The sequence below is a fragment of the Salvelinus fontinalis genome, chromosome 3 (genome assembly GCF_029448725.1).
Source record: "Salvelinus fontinalis isolate EN_2023a chromosome 3, ASM2944872v1, whole genome shotgun sequence".
NCBI classification, from domain to species: domain Eukaryota; kingdom Metazoa; phylum Chordata; class Actinopteri; order Salmoniformes; family Salmonidae; genus Salvelinus; species Salvelinus fontinalis.
In genome coordinates this window covers 47,594,130-47,615,373 of record NC_074667.1, presented here as the reverse complement: position 1 = coordinate 47,615,373, position 21,244 = coordinate 47,594,130, and the positions used below count along the sequence as shown (strand labels likewise).

At 40.8% G+C, this 21,244-nt stretch overlaps 2 protein-coding genes and 1 long non-coding RNA gene across 5 annotated transcripts; 2 read left to right on the top strand and 1 right to left on the bottom strand.

Moving 5' to 3' along the window:
* Positions 1-217: 217 nt before the first annotated feature.
* LOC129851016 (fez family zinc finger protein 2-like) lies at positions 218-3,602 on the top strand. Its single transcript, XM_055917166.1, has 5 exons — positions 218-367; positions 633-1,459; positions 1,762-1,896; positions 2,018-2,150; positions 2,899-3,602. Exons 2-5 carry the CDS (start codon positions 689-691, stop codon positions 3,159-3,161), a joined length of 1,302 nt encoding a protein of 433 aa, XP_055773141.1. The 5' UTR covers positions 218-367; positions 633-688; the 3' UTR covers positions 3,162-3,602.
* A 9,569-nt stretch (positions 3,603-13,171) lies between these two features.
* cep15 (centrosomal protein 15) lies at positions 13,172-19,881 on the bottom strand. Of its 3 annotated transcripts, XM_055917163.1 has the most exons (5): positions 19,766-19,837; positions 16,552-16,742; positions 14,982-15,105; positions 14,737-14,805; positions 13,172-14,545 (listed from the first exon to the last, which is right to left on the bottom strand). In XM_055917163.1, exons 2-5 carry the CDS (start codon positions 16,737-16,739, stop codon positions 14,354-14,356), a joined length of 573 nt encoding a protein of 190 aa, XP_055773138.1. In that variant the 5' UTR covers positions 16,740-16,742; positions 19,766-19,837; the 3' UTR covers positions 13,172-14,353. The 3 variants fall into 3 exon arrangements, with proteins under 3 accessions (XP_055773138.1, XP_055773139.1, XP_055773140.1); XM_055917164.1 differs by lacking the exon at positions 16,552-16,742 and having other exon boundaries at positions 19,766-19,881; XM_055917165.1 differs by lacking the exon at positions 16,552-16,742 and having other exon boundaries at positions 14,982-15,100; positions 19,766-19,853.
* On the top strand, positions 16,736-18,113 carry LOC129851015 (uncharacterized). Its single transcript, XR_008758924.1, has 3 exons — positions 16,736-17,013; positions 17,436-17,493; positions 17,605-18,113. It is a non-coding gene; the product is annotated as an uncharacterized LOC129851015 (long non-coding RNA).
* Positions 19,882-21,244: the final 1,363 nt, after the last annotated feature.

Genomic DNA, 21,244 nt, shown 5'->3' with positions numbered 1-21,244 from the left:
GTTCAAATTAACATGATCAAATGGCCCTCATCTTTTATTTTTTTCGAGAAAGGAATAGACTTAAGCATAGTTATTCGATTAGAGAATGGCTGGTGGTATAAGCAGAGAATTTGAGGATGGGGACATAAATAATAATCTGTAATAACTGTCATGTATACCACCCCATGGCAGTATATAAGTGGGCGGCGGGAGAAGGGGCAGGACTGGTGATGGCGTTTCCTTGTCACCCTTGATACGAGCTAGTCCATGTGATGTAGCTAAATGCAAGAGACAGTGATCTCGCGCTGATGAAGACGTCCGTTTCCAAAATGTGACAGAGCAGTCACGCTGCTATCTCCGAATACATCTGTCGTCTCTTTACAAAAAGGTAAACTTCAACATTGACTCTGACGCTAAATTTGCTATCAGATTCTCAGAGGTGTTGAATAGGAATTAACTCACTGCTTTTTGCCTTTTTCTTTTCCTTAACGAGCTCTGTAATGTTCTGTTAATTTTGTGTGTACTAATGAGCATTAATCTGGTACCCCTGGATGCTATTGTTCCAGGGATGCCCATTTGAATGCAAATGTCTGAGATTGTAATACCAAGGTCCTTATTAAACTGATGTGCGTCCGGTCTTTTCTGGAATTCAGGAGGCGAGGACAGAACGGCTGGTCGGCTGCTGCCCACACCAAGTTCGGTACACAAAATGTCAAGTTCTCTCCCTTTGGGAACGGCGATGTCTTGCCCACGGAATGGAGTGTCCGCCGCACCAAAGGCGCTGGCCTTCTCCATTGAACGGATCATGTCCAAGACCTCTGAACCAAAAGGCCGTTTGGATGAGCGGCGAGTAGTGGAGTCTTCAGAGCGAATGAAGATGCTGGGTCTCTGCTCACCTCTACCGTGCATGATCCCCCTACAACCTTTTAGCTACGACTTACAAGCCAAGGCGCTGATGAACTACTCCGAATTTTGGAAAGCTAATTTCAGAGGAACACTATGCACTTCTGCGGCGATGTGCAAAGCCAACTGCGGGATGTGTGGCAAAATTGACTCGGAGTTGAAGCACTCTTTATTACCAGGGAGGGTGATAAAACCCCAAGTCATCCACCAGGCAGTGGCGATGCCCACCAACGGCTCTCTTTATTATTTCAACTACCTGGACTCTGCTTATCACCAGTCTGAGCTGCTAAGCGGACACTTGTTTTCCTCGGCCATGGCCAACTCACAAGCCCAGGCTTCTCTCAGTGCGCACCAGAAACTGCTACTGCTGGAGAACGCCAAACTCGCAAGCGCTTCCACCGAAAAGTTTCCGACACCTCAGTACCCACACAAGGAGCATCTCCCTGGCCAGCTCGACCAGATAGTGAAGGAGAGCCATAGCATGAGCTCGGAGAAAAATGGAGTGAAAGCGCACAGCAAGCACAACAGCTCCACGGACGGGAAACCCAAAAACTTCACATGCGAAGTGTGTGGAAAGGTAAAGCATTTCATTCAGTAAAACGAATGGTACAAAATAATAACGATGCAATTGTTATTGTTAATTTTGTTTGTTTATTATTTGCTTTGCAAATCACTTACATTTCCTTAAAAAAACATGTAGGCCTATAGACAATAACGCAGTATCAGTTATTGTAAATGTTTTGTGCAGTAGATTAGAATAGACATACCCTATTTACTTGGACATTAAATTGAAGCTGACATGTTTATTTCTCATTATCAAAACATCTCACAAATGAAATACAATAAAAGTGAAAACGAGTTGTTTGTTTTCTTCTGCAGGTGTTCAATGCCCATTATAATTTGACACGACACATGCCAGTGCACACAGGCGCGAGGCCGTTCGTGTGTAAAGTGTGCGGGAAAGGATTCCGTCAGGCCAGCACGTTGTGCAGACACAAAATCATCCACACACAGGTGAAACATATCATATTTCACTCAATAACAACTATATTAGTTATATATGACTATATTATGAACTCCCTCGAGGATTGCTTACAGATAATAATAATTTATATATTTTGTATTTCTTTATCAGGAAAAGCCTCATAAATGCAACCAGTGTGGCAAGGCGTTCAACAGAAGTTCGACGCTGAACACTCACATACGGATCCATGCCGGGTACAAACCTTTCGTTTGCGAATTCTGTGGGAAAGGATTTCATCAGAAAGGTAATTATCACTATTTAAACCTTGGTCAAAATATTCAGGATATGTCCTCTAATGTAGGCTAAATTTACAAAAACACGCATTATAGGTTTTATCCCAGACTATATGTTATGAGATGAATATAACACCAGAGAATCATAATCAAATAATCCAGATCATATTGGTTTCAGCCCGCATTATAAATTCAACAAATTAATATCCCAGACAAATATTAATAAAAAAGCATGCTTTTATAACAATAACTAGGCTATATGATAGTGGTAATGATATATCCCAGTTATAACATAATGATAATGTAGCCTAGATTACATCCAAAAGTAACAGCAAAGGCACACAATTCCCAATATTTAGAGGCATATCCATATTATTGGTAAAATTGATACCCAGTGCTGCCCTCTGATGATGTTGAAGCGTCAATTTAAATCGGACATGTCACCTTACACTAACTAACTCTCCACACAAGGCTCTTAAAATCGCCATGGGTCAAGAGACAGACCTTTTCTCTGGTTTATAATCCAACCGTTTTCAGTTGCTGTTGCGTTTGATTGTGACAAAGTTTGACAACTTCTTGACTTCGACATGCAAAGCGCTGATTAATGAAGGCTGTAGAATGGAGCGCCTTTGTGGAGAGTAACTTAATTGTGAACTGTTGACCTTGAGGAAAAACAAGGAGCTAAATGTGTTCCCTTTCGTGTATGCTGTTCATTTTATTCGCGATGTTAATTTTATTAATTGCATTTCCCAATTTCAGGAAATTACAAGAACCACAAATTGACGCACAGCGGAGAGAAACAGTACAAGTGTTCCATCTGTAACAAGGCCTTCCATCAGGTCTACAACCTAACCTTTCACATGCACACGCACAACGACAAAAAGCCCTTCACGTGCGGAACCTGCGGGAAAGGCTTCTGCAGAAACTTTGACCTGAAAAAACACATAAGGAAATTGCACGACAATAACTCATGTAGGCCTATATCTGTGGCGACCGATTCTTCCAGGGGACCCGAAAGCTAATTTTTCCATTGGATTTGGACAGTCTCCTCCACACTTAAATTGACAGGTTATTAAGCCTCGCCAGCGCAAATTTCTCAATGCATTTTTTTCTCCAATTGTCAGTAAGTGATGAAAACATCAAATACAATTGTTAAAAGAAGGGAAACTATAAAGCATACAAATTAAACATTGGGACGACTTGATAGCCTGATGAAAAGCAAATGTGTGTTTTAGGTTTTATTCGATTTAAAAATTATATTAATGAGGATGGGAATTTTGCACTGTTGCAGCAGTGCAGTAAATCTGACCGTGAATGAATTAATGTTATAAACATTTAAGAAGAAAATTACTATTTGCTCAACCCATGGGGAAATTCAGGAGGACGTGTTGTTTTTCTTCTATTGCATAACGTGTGAAAATCGAATTGTAAATAATATGAAAATAAAATGTAATTTAAAAGTGTTTTACCTTGGGCGCATTTTTATACATTACAATGTAGGCTACATACAACTAAATTGTAACCTATACGTGGATAAAACGTTGTATACATCAACATAACTTATGCATCAAATTGAATGTTTAACAATTTCAACTGTTGCCATTTATTAATAGGAAATAAAAAGTGTATCGTACATGAAATGCTATCGAAAAGGTTTAAGTTTTTGAGAAAAATATGCCTACTCTAAATTTATATAGGAGTAGGTTAGTCAATTATCTGAAAAGGCCTATAACATATCAGAACGGAATTGTATTGATATTTCAGCCTTCTTTCAAATCAAGCTACATGTAGCCTATGTCAACCCACCAGTTGCGAAGACAGTGATCCGTCTGATAAGCCTATAGGCCATTTCATCCTCTCAAATATCCAGATGTTTGCTTTTTCACAAAAAAAGATTAGCAAGCAGCTGTTTTACTAGCACCAGTGTGTGGGCTAGTCTGGGTTTATACGCCAATAATACATGGCTCCTGTTACTTGGTTGGGAGAAGTAGGCCTGTGTAGTATCATACACCACTTTAAAATGGTAGCTATAAATTCAGTTTAAGCACTTTTTGCCAGACAAAGAGACAAGTCTGATGATGCTACACTTGACTTCCGTGTAATGACACAAATGATCAGATATAACATGGACTCTTGAATGCGAATTACATTAATCAGCTAAACGCCCTCGATGGTAGGCTTCCGCGCATATACATGTTCATCAGAATATGAATAATAGAGCACTTGGGCCATATCATCCACCTCTGTCCAACTTTAATAAAGGATAAAGTATTCTGCACACGGCTCCTGGAACAATATTATCCTTGCGGCTAACAGAAATTCTGACGAGAGATGGGCGCGTGCTCACAAATCTCGGTCTACCAATTAGAACGTTTAATAATTATGCACCATGCCCAGGGACCGGTTAGAAGGCTAATATAACCAGTTGAATGGTCTGTTCACCTCTGGTTCACCCTGGTCCTGCTAGTTCACATAAAAGCTGCTTCAAAGACCAGAATATACCAACTAGTGTGTTTTTTCCAAAACCATTGTTATATTGTCAGTTAAATTCTATTTCGCTGTTGTCACATCGACCAATACTTTTATATAGCTCTAAAAGCTCACATTATTGTTCAACATATAGGCTCTAGGCATAATATTTATATATTTCACACTCTACCCGTATTTGTTGGCGTTGAACATTGTGCGTAATTTGAACACTCATGTGTAGTGCCAGACACAGATTGTGCGTAGTTCCAGTTTAGGCTACGGAATTTTCAATAGAAATTCAAGAAAGCCACGTCACATTGCGTCATAAATGTTATTAAGTGTATGCTTTAATTGTTCTATTAGAAGAATAAAAAATATTCTCAAATGTACTTTCGTTAAGCCTAATTATTCTCATGTTTTAATTCGTAGCCTACGTAGGATAGACTATAGGCAATTTTTATATTCAAACATTCCAAAGCTTCATCAAATAATACAGTTTAATTGACTACAGTCAATGAGTTGCGGGTAGGGGGTTAGCATATGCAGAAAAATATCATAATCAAAATCCAACACAAACAGCTAGAATATCACGGGGTCATTTATGCCCAATTAAACAATAGGCAACGCTATCAAATTGGTATCCCCTCGCACGGACAATCTGGAACATGTCCACACCTACAACCATATTGGGTTGATGGGCCGAATAATCATCACAGTGTTACCAATGGTACTTGTTTTTATGTCTTATAACAACAGGTTTGGTTTGTTTTGTATAAACAATCTTTACAACTCAGCCTACATTGAATTTCAGTATCCATTCATCCATCTTTGTTAGGGAATAGTCTATAGATGGGAAAATGCGAATGGTGCGAGTTTCTCAAAATAAATGTTTGTGTGTAGAAACGCGTCAGGGCTATGCACAAAAGTGTCCGTCTTGTCCAAAGCCGGAGAAAAGAGTGCTGGAGAGTAAACAACCTAAAGGCAGCAGCGTTGCCCTTTTCTCTGCACATACCTCTCACGCATCAGAGCAACCAGTTTCGCTTCTAGAAACACGTTAATTGACAACGGAGCTCATTACTGCGTGCACATGTAAAGCAGCGAGAGAGATTACCAACACAAGAGCGCATTAATCAACTGTCAACAATTGAGTACATCTACACGACCAGGATCACCCAAAATTGATGCATTTACAAGTCACAAAAGGCTCGGCTGAGACAGGAAGAAAAGAAGAGCAAGACTTTTGTTTGGCCAATTCAATTGATTGGGAGATTAACAAGAGTAGCTCTAGCGGTTTTTAAGGGCTGAGAGGAGAGAAAAGGACCAATTAAGTCCACCAAATGTTAACTACATCAGTTTCCCCCGTTTAGCCCAAATGAAATTCTAATTAATCCAACCCTTACCAACATTTTGGAAAGCAATTTCTTTCGCTGCTGGAGGAGAGCACAGGCTGGTTGCGCCCCTAGTTAGAAGAAGCACTGGCTCTTGACACAAAGAACTCACTAGGCGCATTCTAAAATGCCAAGAGGGAAGTTAATGAGCATCGGGTGAAGTCCTTGGATCTATTCCTGGAGAATGGTGTTGAAAAGATGGAATCAGCCAGCCAACTACATGGTGTTCTGGAAACTTCTTAATAATGTCCAAAAGGGCAGTCAGCAATAATATTGTTGTAGCTGCTCAAAATATGCAGTGTGTACTCGACTCTGGAAAATTATAGGATTGTAACATACATGTGTATGTATACATGACACAACGAAGTCATTGGATATTATAAGACATTCTATTGTAAAAAAAAATAAAAAAAATCTATACTAAATAATAAAAAAAAACTAAATGTAATCCATATTTGGTTTCAAACACCTCGTTAGGATCTTGGATTTTCTAAATATATTTTTTTGTGTGCATTAGCCTAGCATATTACACCAGCAAATTGGAGTGTGCATTGTGTAGGCCTACACAATAATCACACTATACATTAAATACAAGTAAATCAAATACAATAAAAAAGGAAAATAAATACACACCATAACATGATGACAGGACTGTGATATTCAAGTGATACAAATTCCTTGACAAAACTAGTTAACACTTTCCCCACCAAATCTAATTAAAATCCTTCTATACATTTACACAATGTAAATGTAAGCACACGCACACTTCCTTTCTTGGATCCGCCTTGGCTCGTCAAGGACACGGGTGGTAGAAGGTGCTTTGTGGCTTAGAGGCCTGTGGGTGCTGGGCTTGTAGGAGCCATGTGCCGGCTCTGCCCTACTGGAATCACATCACTGTCTGTCAGCCTCCTTAGATTGACCTCTGCCCAGGACCAGTCTGTCCGCCTGGCCTCAGAGCACTGGGCCAAGGAGCTGAAGGAGAGCCTCTGTCCCCTTGTCCACTCCTTTCACCTCTGTCTCTGGGAGGATTAGAGAACCCTATACCCCAAACAATCTGCTCCACATTTCCAGCCTCAGCCTCTCAGTGCACTGACAGCAATGAGATTGGTGTCCATGAGGAATCATGAGTAAATACTAAATGGATGTCATAAGGTGAATGCACCAATTTGTAAGTCGCTCTGGATAAGAGCGTCTGCTAAATGACTTAAATGTAATGTAAATGTACTAATGTTGGCCACTGTCAAAAACAATTAAATAGATAAACAATACAGAATGAATAGGCAGAATACAACTGAATATCAACACTTTTCTATAACTAGATAAATAAGTGTCTAATACATGAGTATTGTTCTCCATCACACCCTGCCAAGACTGAGCTCTATTTTTGTGGAATTAAATCAGTCTTTCATTGTTGGTCAGGATCACTAATTCTGGGATGTCCGGTGCTAATCCCTTCGACCTGGTCTGGCCCTGCTGAGAAATGTCCACTACTGCTGTGCTTAACCAGAAGTGCTAATGACGTACTACTCCAGAACCATGGCGTCTATTCACACAAATAAGGCCCCTTATAATGAGATCCTACAAGTTGTCAAATTAGGATGAGCATTCTCACCAGTTGGTTGGCACTGGTAAGAAGATGGAAGGACTGAACACCGGTAAAACTAATTCACTTTATGTGACTTCCATTAACACAATAGAGATTGATCCCAGCAATTAAAATGTAATTATTTTTCATAAGATAGAAGATACAGTTGAAGTCGGAAGTTTACATACACCTTAGCCAAATACATTTATACTCAGTTTTTCACAATACCTGACATTTAATCCTAGTAAAAAAATCCCTGTTTTAGGTCAGTTAGGATTACCATTACCACTGTCAGAATAATAGTAGAGAGAATTATTTATTTCAGCTTTTATTTATTTATTCACATTCCCACTGGGTCAGAAGTTTACATACACTCAATTAGTATTTGGTAGCATTGCCTTTAAATTGTTTAACTTGGGTCAAACGCTTCGGGTAGCCTTCCACAAGCTTCCCACAATAAATTGGGTGAATTTTGGCCCATTCCTCCTGACAGAGCTGGTGTAACTGAGTCAGGTATATTGGCCTCCTTGCTCGCACATGCTTCTTCAGTTCTGCCGACTAATTTTCTATAGGATCGAGATCAGGGCTTTGTGTTGGCCACTCCAATACCTGGACTTTGTTGTCCTTAAGCCATTTTGCCACAGCTATGGAAGTATGCTTGGGGTCATTGTCCATTTGGAAGACCCATTTGCGACCAAGCTTTAACTTCCTGACTGATGTCTTGAGATGTTGCTTCAATATATCCACATAATTTTCCTTCCTCATGAGGCCATCTATTTTGTGAAGTGCACCAGTCCCTCCTGCAGCAAAGCACCCCCACAACATGATGCTGCCACCCCCGTGCTTCACGGTTGGGATGGTGTTCTTTGGCTTGCAAGCATCCCCCTTTTTCCTCCAAACATAATGATGGTCATTATGGCCAAACAGTTCTATATTTGTTTCATCAGAACAGAGGATATTTCTCCCAAAAGTACAATCTTTGTCCCCATGTGCAGTTGCAAACCGTAGCCTGGCTTTTTTATGGCGGTTTTGGAGCAGAGCGGCCTTTCATGTTATGTCGATATAGGACTCGTTTTACTGTGGATATAGATACTTTTGTACCTGTTTTCTCCAGCATCTTCACAAGGTCCTTTGCTGTTGTTCTGGGATTGATTTGCACTTTTCGCACCAAAGTACGTTCATCTCTAGGAGACAGAACGCGTCTCCTTCCTCAGCTGTATGACGGCTGCGTGGTCCCATGGTGTTTATACTTGCGTACTATTGTTTGTACAGATGAACGTGGTACCTTCATGCATTTGGAAATTGCTCCCATGGATGAACCAGACTTGTGGAGGTCTACAATTCTTTTTCTGAGGTCTTGGCTGATTTCTTTTAATTTTCCCATGATGTCAAGCAAAGAGGCACTGCGTTTGAAGGTAGGCCTTGAAATACATCCACAAGTACACCTCCAATTGACTCAAATTATGTCAATTAGCCTATCAGAAGCTTTTAAAGCCATGACATCATTTTCTGGAATTTTCCAAGCTGTTTAAAGGCACTGTCAACTTAGTGTATGTACACTTCTGACCCGCTGGAATTGTGATACAGTGAATTATGTGAAATAATCTGTCTGGAAACAATTGTTGGAAAAATGACTTGTGTCATGCAGAAAGTAAATGTCCTAACCGACTTGCAAAAACTATAGTTTGTTAACAAGAAATTTGTGGAGTGGTTGAAATGACTCCAACCTAAGTGTATGTAAACTTCCGACTTCAACTGTATGTGATAAAAATACATATTCTGTATGTCCAAAATGTTGTTCAGGACAATCTGTGAATACATTCTTTCCTCCATAGTATCAATATTGAAAAGGAAAAAAACAACAAAATCCACTCTCTCACAAACTAAGAGACATACCCTCAACTCAAATACAACTATATGTTATAACTTCACTTACCTCACCGGTAGGCTTGTGGGGAAAAAGCTGAAAACATTAAGCACAATGTAAGTATGTAAGTATGCATTTGAAAAGGGGAAAAAAACACTGCAGGAGTTCCCAGCAGTACAGCAGAAATTGTCTAATAATAATAAAAAATCCCAGACAAGCTCCAGTATATGAAAGACATTTGTGTTTAAGTGCACTACAATTGAAAAAGTATGTGCCGAAAGCTTTCTTTGTAAGGAGTACAGAGAGCCAGTGAAGTGCAGTGAGGTATATGATTATGTTGACACAAAAAACCTCGGGTCCATTTAGGAGGAAACACTATACTTAAGCTTGGCCAGTCAATACCGAACAGTGTGGCGCTCCCTTAAGGCCAGTGTTACTTCCTTTTAGTGTGCCACATGTAGACTTGTCTTTAATCCACCACAACATGAACAACACAGTCAACTCCTCTCTTAGCCGATACAGTAGGCACAGGCCTGGCTGGCAGGACATGCACTTAGCCAGAGCTGACATGACATGATCAAAGGAGTGATAAGGAATACTATGGGAGTACATTGTACAGTATGGAGCCCCATGTTATTTCAAGAAACAGCATTTTAACGTTGGTTTATTTTTAAATACTGTAGGTCAATTTAAAAAGAAAGTGTACTTTAAAAAATGTGATGTATGTCTTCACTTCTATCACATAATAACAAAATGTTCTAAAATAATAGAAAAACAAAACAAAATTATGTCAAAATTGTAGTTTTGTTGTGCAGCGCTCACTACACTTGCAGCACATTATTCAATAAAATACAACACGCAATCATCCATTATCCAATCAATTGAAGCCGACAGCTAACCAGTTATTGTGCTTCTCAGGAGGCTCTCAGCATGCTCTCAATAGACGCCCCAAATCATGTAATCATACGCTTTTAAATGCATATGCTATTAGAGATGGAGAGGGTCACCTCCTAGCCTCCTCTGTCTGCTGCTAATCCTGTAGCTGAATTTGAGAGGTTGGCTTTAACCCAGGTGTCTGTGGGGTAATGGGGGTCAGGGGACTCAGGGAGGGTTGTCACGGCTGGGACTGGCTGGCAGGGCCTGGTAACAAGGGCCTGGTCTGCCAGCCGGGGGCGTGACGGGACTGTGGTGTCCGTAGCTAATCCACCTCAGGGCTTTCACCATTAGAATACATCATGTGAATCTAGTCATTTGGAAGGGCTCCAGATCGTGCTCTTCAAAATCCTTTTAGATAATTTGCTGCCTGTCCCCCTGCCCTCACTCACCCTCATTGCCCCTCCTCAAACCTTCACCCACATCCACCCCTCCCACGACCACCATCCCCCATTAACCCCCTTTCATGGCGACTGGTGCCTGCCTGACCTCGGGGGCAGGATCGGGTCCCATCTGAGGAGCCAGGGCAGCTGCCAACCATGGCCACTTCAACGCAGGCCATCCGGATGATTGCGTTTGTCAAGCCGCCACTCCGCGTCAACCCAGTGCAGGTTTGATCATCGCAATTAGGCTGGATCAGGGATGCCATCTCTGCCACAGAGAGGGAATGAGAGAAGGAAGAACGAGGGAGGTGGAGGGAGGGCAGAGGGGTGGTTTGTGCTGGTTTGACAGTCAGAAAGCAGGTGGAAAGGCTCGCTGTGTTTTTGCATCCCGTTTAACAGTGAGACAGACATTTTGTCCCGTGTACCCTCTCATTATCTACACAGCAGCTCCTTAACACTGTCCCTACGGCCTGTGTCTTACCTGAAAATATCTGAACTGAAGTCTCAATTATGTTGGTGGAAACAATCTGTAACACTATGACCAATTTGTAACCCCATGAATAGGATCATTTATCATACTGAATATGGTCTACTGTATAATGGTAAAATAAAGCAAGAAAACACAGACAGACATTCTAACTTTACTAGCAATAACGCTTTCTGATCGGTGATACCAACTACCTAACAAACAGACCCCCCCCCCCACAAAAAAATAAAATAAATAAACATGTCTTGAGAAACACAGCAGAGTTTATGCAAGCCTAGTGGACCTGCAGAAATGAATGGCTCATTTTACACACATTTCTATGGAGTATTATGAGCATATGGTAACTGGCTGACCTCAGGCTACCCTTGAATAAAGGGACAATTAAAAAAAGCAATTATCACGGACACAGAAGGTCCTTCTGGAGGCTTTGTTTAATAAAGACAGCACAATCACATTGTAGCTCAAATATAAAGAGGACTCTTCAATAACTATATAATGGTTTCGAGACATTCCAGAGAACAGCTCAATGGCTTAGGCTAATATATTTAACCCCCTAATGCACAACATACAGTGCCCTCAGAAAGTATTCATACCCCTTGACTTAGACTACATTTTGTTGTGTTACAGCCAGAATTCACAAGACCCCATAATGACTAAGTGAAAACATGATTTCGGAAATTTTGGCAAAATTATTTAAAATTAAATACATAAATATATAATTTATATAAGTATTCACACCCCTAAGTGAATACATGTTAGAATCACCTTAAGCAGCAATTACAGATGTAGGTCTTTCTGGGTAAGTCTCTAAGGAGCTTTGCACACCGAGATTGTACAATATTTGCACATTATTATAAGCTCTGTTAATTTGGTTGTTGATCATTAATTGACAGCCAATTTCAAGTCTTGCCATAGATTTTCATGCCGATTTAAGTCAAAAACATATCTAGGCCACTAAGGAACATTCACTGTCGTCTTGGTAAGCAACTCCAGATGTATATTTGGCCTTGAGTTTTAGGTTATTGTCCTGCTGAAAGGAGGATTTGTCTCCCAGTGCCTGTTGGAAAGCAGATAACCAGGTTTTGCATTAGGATGTTGCCTGTGCTTAGCACTATTCTGTTTTTTTAATCACAAAAAAACTTCCCGTAGTCCTTGCTGATGACAAGCATACCCATAACATGATGCAGCCACCACCATGCTTTAAAATATGAAGAGTGGTACTCAGTGATGTGTTGTGTTTGATTTGCCCCAAACACAATGCTTTGTATTCAGGACATCAAGTTAATTTCTTTGCCACATTTTTTGCAGTTTTACCTTAGTGCCTTATTGCAAACAGGGTGCATGTTTCGGAATACTTTTATTCTGTACAGGCTTCCTTTTGTTAATAACTCTGCAATTTTGGTTTCGGTTACTATTGAGTAACTACAATGTTGTTGATCCATCCTCAGTTTTCTCCTATCACAGCTATTAAATTCTGTTAGTTTTAAATTCATCATTGTACTCATGGTGAAATCCCAGATCAGTTTCCTTCCTCTCTGGCAACTGAGTTAGGAAGGATGCCTATATCCTTGTAGCGGTTGGGTGTATTGATACACCATCCAAAGTGTAATTAATAACTTCACTATGCTCTTTTTGTACCCATTTGCCAACAGGTGCCCTTCTTTGCGATGCATTGGAAAACCTCCCTGGTCTTTGTAGTTGAATCTGTGATTGAAATTCACTGCTCGACTGAGGACCTTACACATAATTTCATGTTTGGGGGTACAGAGATGAGGTAGACATTCAAAAATCATGTTAAACACAATTATTGCACACAGAGTAAGTCCATGCAACTTATGTGACTTGTTAAGTACATTTTTACTCCTGAACTTATTTAGGCTTGCCATAACAAAGGGTTTGAATACTTATTGACTCACGGCATTTCAGATTTTCATTTTTTATTAAATTGTAAACATTTCTAAAAACATAATTTCACTTATGGGGTATGGTGTGTAAGCCAGCGACACAAAATCTCAATTGATTCAATTTTAAATTCAGCCTAACACAAAATGTGGAAAAAGTCATGGGTTGTGAAAATTTTCTGAAGGCACTGTATACTGTGTGATGAAGTGTGGGGGTGGTGGATGGGTTAATACATGTAAAAAAAATTAAACAAATAACTTATACGCTAACATTTTAATGGATAAACATATTGAATTGTAGTGTGTGTATATAGTGTGCAACATTTTATTTGTATAGTTTATTATTTGTTAGTCAACTCTACAAAGTTAGGTGTGTCAGCTCATGCTTTTTAATGGACTAATAAGCTAAACTATAATGATTTATTAGGTAAAAAAGTACATTTGCAGTGAATGGAATATATAGATGAAGAATGTGAATAATAAAAAAAATGATTGGTTACATATGCACATTGCTTGTTACGCCTAAAAGATATTACACAGTATATGAAAAAAAAGTGCTTTAATGTACACATAAGAAAAGAACATAGCTAGTATACAGACAATACATGCAAATAAATAAGAGCAAATTTTATTAAATCATTGCTCAGTGACAGATGAAGTGAATGACCTGAGTCTAACTAACTGAAGGAATTTGCCATTGTTATCCAAATCTATGGTGCTACCTCCCCCTAGTGGGCAGATATGAACCATGAATTCAAAGACACCATATTCTGTTTCAAATAGAATTCTGATGGGATGGGATTACCATAAAGTGTTACAGGCAATACCATCACATTTAAAGTGTGAGCATTGCTTGTAAACATTGCAATCAAGAGCAGCAATTCTGTAGACTGAGGGGTAATAGGCTAAATCTGAGCTTCACCCTGAGACATCAAAATGGCTGAGCACAAAAAGGAGCTGCAGTGTAAACAACGGAAATCAACATGATGCCTACTCAATAATGTTGGTGCTAAGAATACTGTTATTCTCATAGGAAAACAGCCCATATGAGACTAAATATGGCCTATAAAAAAAAAGAGCATTTACCTCAGACACCCACAATAACCTCAATATACAGTGTAATTGTCAACTGATTTTAGTTTTTCCTTCACTCCATGTTGATCACATAAGATTAAGTCAAAGCCAGATTGTCCACTTCAGGTCATTTGACATGTTTCAGTATAGGACGAGGAGGCAGAGCCCCATCTTGTGTGGGGGCATGGTCTCTGGGTGTAGTTTTCTGTTTTCGTTGTTTAGGTGTTCTGCTAGGGTCACTGCTAGGATGTGGGCCCTTACCCAGGAGGAAGCGCTCCCATTCTGGGATCTTCTCCTCAACTGATGCCCAGTAACGAGTCTGGAACAAGACAACAGTACAGCGGCCTGTGTCAACAACAATCTGTGACCCCGACTGTACTTGATTATCAGCTATAGTAGGGTCAAGATGCAACACAACTCAAAATAGCTCCCATTGAAAATTATGGGAGGCAAGGCAATCTTCAGTGAGGGCATGTATTGCTAATTTGTTGTTACCAAGAGATCCCTTACCTCCAAACTGAGGATGTCAGGGTGTGGGAGTTTTCTTGTTCTGAGACGATTCTCCATTTTCTGCAAGTCCTGTATTTGGAGAAAAGATCAGCCTATCACAAATTCAGTTATTCCTTTACACATGGCCTTCAAAGCATACAGTATACCAGCCTTATCAACATGCACAATAAAAGGCATGCACTGAATATGTACATTCAAGTAGAGAACCTAGCAGCAGGTCTGAGAGGCACTTGGTAGATTCATACCTGGAGGAGCTGGGCGTTTCTCTCATGTGCAGCTTGTGACAGCTTCACCTGCTGCCTTCTCTTGCTCTTCTGTTGCTCATATCGACTCTCCATCTGCTGAAGGAGCACAGCCCTCCTACCTAGACTGACACAACATGGATGACTTCCTTAGCTATGCTTCCATGTGAAAATGAGCTTTAGGCTCTGAATGTTATTCAAGTAGAGATAAATTGAGCTACCTATACTTTTGTTCTGAATATTCAGCAGGCCAAAGCCACTTACGAAATTTTAAACAAACTCTCAGGGGGCCAGCTAAAGTTAACTAAAGGGCTTGTTTGACATTGCAGCCGACAGTGTAGGCAACTGCTGACTGACTGACTGATCTACAAATCACCTTGCATCACAAATAACTACTTAATATTATTTGTAGATCAGTCACAATTTACCCATGATACATCACAGTTTTAATGCTCTTGAACATGCCATTATCAGCTAGCCAGCAGATCCCATCCGCTTGCTTACAGCTGCACTAGGGTCGGACATCATTCCTGTGTATATTATGATACGAGGAGCCGGTGCGAGATATGGCTTGGAAAACGTACCTCAATCATGGGCCAGCATTCCTGTGGAACACTTTCGACGCCTTGCACGGTCTGTTACAACAAGAACATTGAACGACTGCTAGTTTTTCCAGAAAACTTATTTTCCTCCTCATCATGCTAGGTAGCAGAAGCCGTTTTGGAATGGCAGTGTCAGACAATCAGCTCTGTTAATGTTCAACATGACGCACCATTGCATAATGGCTGCTGTTGCTACTGCTAGCTACCATGAGGACAAACACGTCAGTTGAATTAAAAAGGAGCAGTTGCTCAATCTTCTTGTTGTAACAGTTATGATAAATGGGACAATTCTGAGTATACCGCATTTCTCATCCCTGGATTGAGCTATGTTTTAAAAGCAATATCTTGCACCGGTTCTGTGGTGTCTTATTATATACTGAGTGTACAAAACATTAGGAACATCTTACTAATATTGAGTTGCACCCCCTTTTGCCCTCAGAACAGCCTCAATTAGTCGAGGCATGGACCGTACAAGGTGTTGAAAGCATTTCACATGGATGCTGGCCCATGTTGACTCCAATGCTTCCCACAGATGTGTTAAATTGGCTGGATTTCCTTTGGGTGGTGGACCATTCTTGATACACACAGGAAACTGTTGAGCATTAAAGACACAGCAGCACTGCAGTTCTTGACACACTCAAACCAGTGCATCTGACACCTACTACCATACCCTGTTCAAAAGGCACAAATAGTGTCTTACCCATTCACCCTCTGAATGGCACACATTCACAATCCATATCTCAATTCTCTCAAAGCTTAAAAATGCATTTGCGGTATTAACAAGTGACATCAATAAGGGATCATAGCTTTCACCTGGTCAGTCAATATGTAATGGAAAAAGCAGGTGTTCCTAATGTGTTGTGTACTCAGTGTAAACAGGAATGCTGTCCGACCATAGTCCAGCTTTAAGCAAGCGGCTGCTCGGATCTGCTGGCTTTTTTAATCAGCTAGTTAGCATTAGCTACATTTACCATATTAAGTTTTCGTGCGAAGAGTGAATCGAAGAGAGTGAGATTAGGTGTAAAGATGGTAACAACAAGTAGTAATTCAAACATGAACTGTATAGCGCCAGGCTGTAGGAATTGGCTCCCAAAAAAATCCCTCGGTAAGATACCATCGGCTGCCCGAGGACCCACAACTTTTGAAGAAGTGGCTCCATGTCCTGAAAAGGAAGGACGTGTCAGCTTGAGCTAGCAGGATCTGTAGACAGCACTTTGCAGAGGCAGACTTCGCGATGAAGAGCACTTGCGATGCGGCAACCGGGAGTTTCCGAATGGAAAGGAGTCATAGGCCTATGTTGAAGCCCTCTGCTTGCGCCTCCATTTAAAATTGAGGGTTATGTTGTAGGGGTTACCGACCGACCATCATCAACATCGCTGAAGCAATTGAATTGAACGGAGGAGGTTCCGCGAGTCAATGCAATGGAGCCTGAGGTAACGTTAACCGGTCATGACTGTTGTTGACTAAGCTAGCGTTAAACACTGGACAACATTGTTGCAACTCTAGTTGAAGGTAACTAGCTAACTGCATCGGAAGTGTTTTGTGTAACACCGCCCAGCAAACAACGTTAGCAAGCTACTCAACTGCAACACAGTTTCTCCGTGTACCCGTTATTAGGTAGTTACTGTAGCTAGCTTCTACCTCAGATAGTCAAGTACTGTAATACATTTTGTTGACAGATTTGTTATCTCCACCTCATTTAGCTAGACTGAAGTTGACATAGTTAATGTTTGCTGAAAAATAAATGTCCCTGTATTTGCTCTGTGTGTTGACAAAGCATACAAGACAGGAAGCTTGTTAATGCCAACTAATATATTTGGGTTCAGTTGTCTTAACAAAACATGTTTGTTTTCAGGATGACATCTTCATCCCTGAAAAGGTTTTCATCCTGGAGGAGACTGAAGGAGGTAGAGGTACATGCGAATCCATGTTATTTCTAAGGCTATTGTTTATTTCAAGTATATGCAGTGATTCTTGAATATAACTATAGCCTAACAGATGCCTTAATTGTTTTCTACCAACAGGAAAGAAGAGTTAGTACAGCATGCCAAACAGGAAAGAAGAGTTAGTACAGCAAGCCAAACAGGAAAGAAGAGTTAGTACAGCATGCCAAACAGGAAAGAAGAGTTAGTACAGCATGCCAAACAGGAAAGAAGAGTTAGTACAGCATGCCAAACAGGAAAGAAGAGTTAGTACAGCATGCCAAACAGGAAAGAAGAGTTAGTACAGCATGCCAAACAGGAAAGAAGAGTTAGTACAGCATGCCAAACAGGAAAGAAGAGTTAGTACAGCATGCCAAACAGGAAAGAAGAGTTAGTACAGCATGCCAAACAGGAAAGAAGAGTTAGTACAGCATGCCAAACTGAACCCTGGGTGCCAGTGTTCCTGTGCTGCGGTGGAGAAGAGGTCCACAGGGACCATCACTAAAGCGCTCGGGGCCCAGCTAGATAGCGCTCACGACCATCAGTATATAACCGAGTCCTGGCCCAATATGCCACAGATGGAGCTGACGGAGAGTGAGATCAGTGAAGACCATAACTCGCTGTATGAACCTGAGAGCTCAGAATCCCAATCATCACAGTGCGAGCCAAGATATACTATCGATCACTTTAGGGGAGGGGGCTGGTGTTCTGAAAGTAGAGAAGGACCAGGCCATTCAACAGCGAATTCAAAGATACACCCATCTATAAAGGGAATCGGAGTGGAACTGTTTTCCACAGATTTTTTTTAACCTGTTTCAAAGGATGTGCGACCTTGTCCCGGTCCTGCTGTTTCGACTCCCTCTCTCTCAACCTATGAAAAGCCAACTGACATTTGCTCCTGAGGTGTTGAACTGTTGCACCCTCTATAACCACTGTGGTTATTATTTTGATGTAAAAAGGTATTTTGTAAAATACATTTCATTGATTGATTGTTTGCTGTGCTGAATGCTGTGTATTCACTAATTGTCAGTGATGGGACATATAGTATCTGTAACATACTTTGGTGTGTATTTCATCTGCATCTTAACTTCTTAGTGGCAATAGAAACAACAAAGTGACTCCCTGCTCCTCTTTTGGTAAAATGCTGAGGGATGCGGCTGGAGAAATGTAACCACTCTCAAATTCATAGGCAGTGCTATAGATGCAAGGACTGACCATCCATGATATCAACATTGTAATCCTGTTTCTATGATCTGTTTCCACCCAGTTCGCTTTGGATAAAGGCGTCTGCTAAATGGCATATATTATTAAAGTCTACTTTGACTCTGCCAACTAGCTGTCCAGTGTAATTACCATTCCTTTCCAATAGATGGCAGGGAGAGGCAGAACTTGCAGTGTATTGAGAGTCACAAATAGAACAAAGTTATATTTATGCGCCTGGACACGAAGACGCTCACGAGCAGTGCAATGATTGAATAACATGTATGTGTAAATTTATTTTGCACCGCTTGCGCATGCGACGCGAACGGTGTAGTCAGCATGTAATTCTCCCTTGTGCCCATAGGGTGAACTGGTGATAAACTGCCAGCCTTAATGCTCTGCAAACAAAATCATAAGAAAAGTTAGAATGATACCGAAACTAAATCACAATGTATTCATAATGAGCACTCCCCATTAGTGGTTAGAATGAAATGTCATGAATCATGATGCTGTCTGCGATTCCAACTCTGTTCGTCTAATCAAAAGGCAAATGTGTTTCTATTGCGCCAAACAGCGCTGGTGATAAATATGATACTGATTATATATTGAACACCTACCCACTACGGATAAACGTTCATTTATAATCAAGCAACATTTCACCAATTATTTAACTGGCATATCGGCTGCTGACTGGTCGAGTAACCTCTTCTGCCAGGAAGTCCTTCATAAGGATTAGTGACATGTCCAATAAATACATCGCCATCCAGACAGATTGACAGGAACCTCTGACTGGATGTAATGCAGCCACCATCGGCTGGGATTTTGTGCTGTATCGCCACCATCCCTCTACAACACATTATTTCATTCTCTGTAATAGACTGAGTTACTCTGGAAATCCAGCCATTTTTTTTTACAGTTAACGTTAGCTGGCGTTCTAAATCATAGTGTTTCCATTCCCTGTTAACGTCACATGGTTCTGACTGAGCTAACGTTAGCTAACCTTGACGACACTCTACTAATGGTCAACATTTCCCTAAAATGGTTTAACTGGACAATAGCTCACATTTCTTCGTGTTCCTTGTTCAGGTCTACTTCTTCAAATGGAGGAGATGCCATTCTGCTAACTTAACTAGAAAGAGATAGACACTTCTGACCTTCTTCTTCGATGAGGTATAACGGCGGTTGGCATCCAATATGTTGCATTACCGCCACCTACTAGACTGGAGTACAACTCACTAATCTAACACTACACTCACAAAAAAGGTATATAAATAAAATTAAAATAACATCACCCTACTCCACTATTTAAATCTATTTAGTTATACCTCATGCCAACAACCTGAAAGGATGGGACATCACCACTTAACACACCATGTAACTCTTCTGATGTCAAGTCTCGCACACCCAACTACTTCTCTGCAGCTGCCACCACAACCTCAATTGTCTGCGACTTGCTATCAATGCAAAAAATCCAATCTTACTGAAACATATATCACTTGTTGGCCTCTCTCTCTCTGTACTGGTACAGATATACTACTCAAACCACTCCTCTCAGGATCGCTCCCCCTTTGACCCATCTTCCTCTACTTTCTTCACTGCTTCAGCATATGACAACTTCTGCACAACTCTAACCCTGGAAACCTCAACCCGCCTATCTCCCACGGGACATTTCTGACTCCAAGCTCCATGGGCACCCCTACAATTAACACATACCACTCCTTCTCCCAATGCTATACATTCCTTTGTCTCATGCCCTTCTGCACACTTCTCACACTAGGAACCTCCCTCCTACACAATGCTGCCACATTCCCATAAGCTTGACACCTGTAACAATGTAGTGTATTCGGTACAAAAGCTTGTACAGGATAACTTATATATCTTAACATCACATTGTCGGGCAGAGACTCAACATCAAAACTCAAAAGAACAGACAATGACTCTTCTGTTTCACCACTCTCGCCACCCTGTTTGCGTCGCACCAAATGACGAGCATCACAAACAGCAGGAATCTTCAGTTGGTCAACTTTTACATTTACTGCTACCCAAGTAATCGCTCCTTTTCTTGAGAGCGAAACAATTCCCATTTCTTGACCTCATTTGTTTAATGCCGAGCGCCTTCTTCCTCTGACCAGCAGAAACAAACAATTATCACAAGACCCCTTCTGGTTACCCTCACCGATTCCACAGTACCCAACTTTGTTTTCACCCACCCTGAAATCACAAATGGATCAGGGTCCACTTTTTCCAAAAAACTCCTAATGTCACAGACTCATCTTTATCCTGACCCCCGGTGCAAGCCTCGGGCTCCGAGAACTTCACCACATCTACCACCTCCAATACTTTTCCTTCATTCGCTTCCATTTCTACTCCTGTCTTCAACTCACTCTGCTTACACTTTCTACCATTCTTCTTTAACAAACCATCTCCCTTTTATCCACCATTTTTAACTGTCTCAAGCTCACCATCTTCCTCCCTCTCTCTTTTAGACCTCCTATGCCTCTCTTTTTCCCTCCATTCCTCTTCTGTATTCCAAGTGTACGTC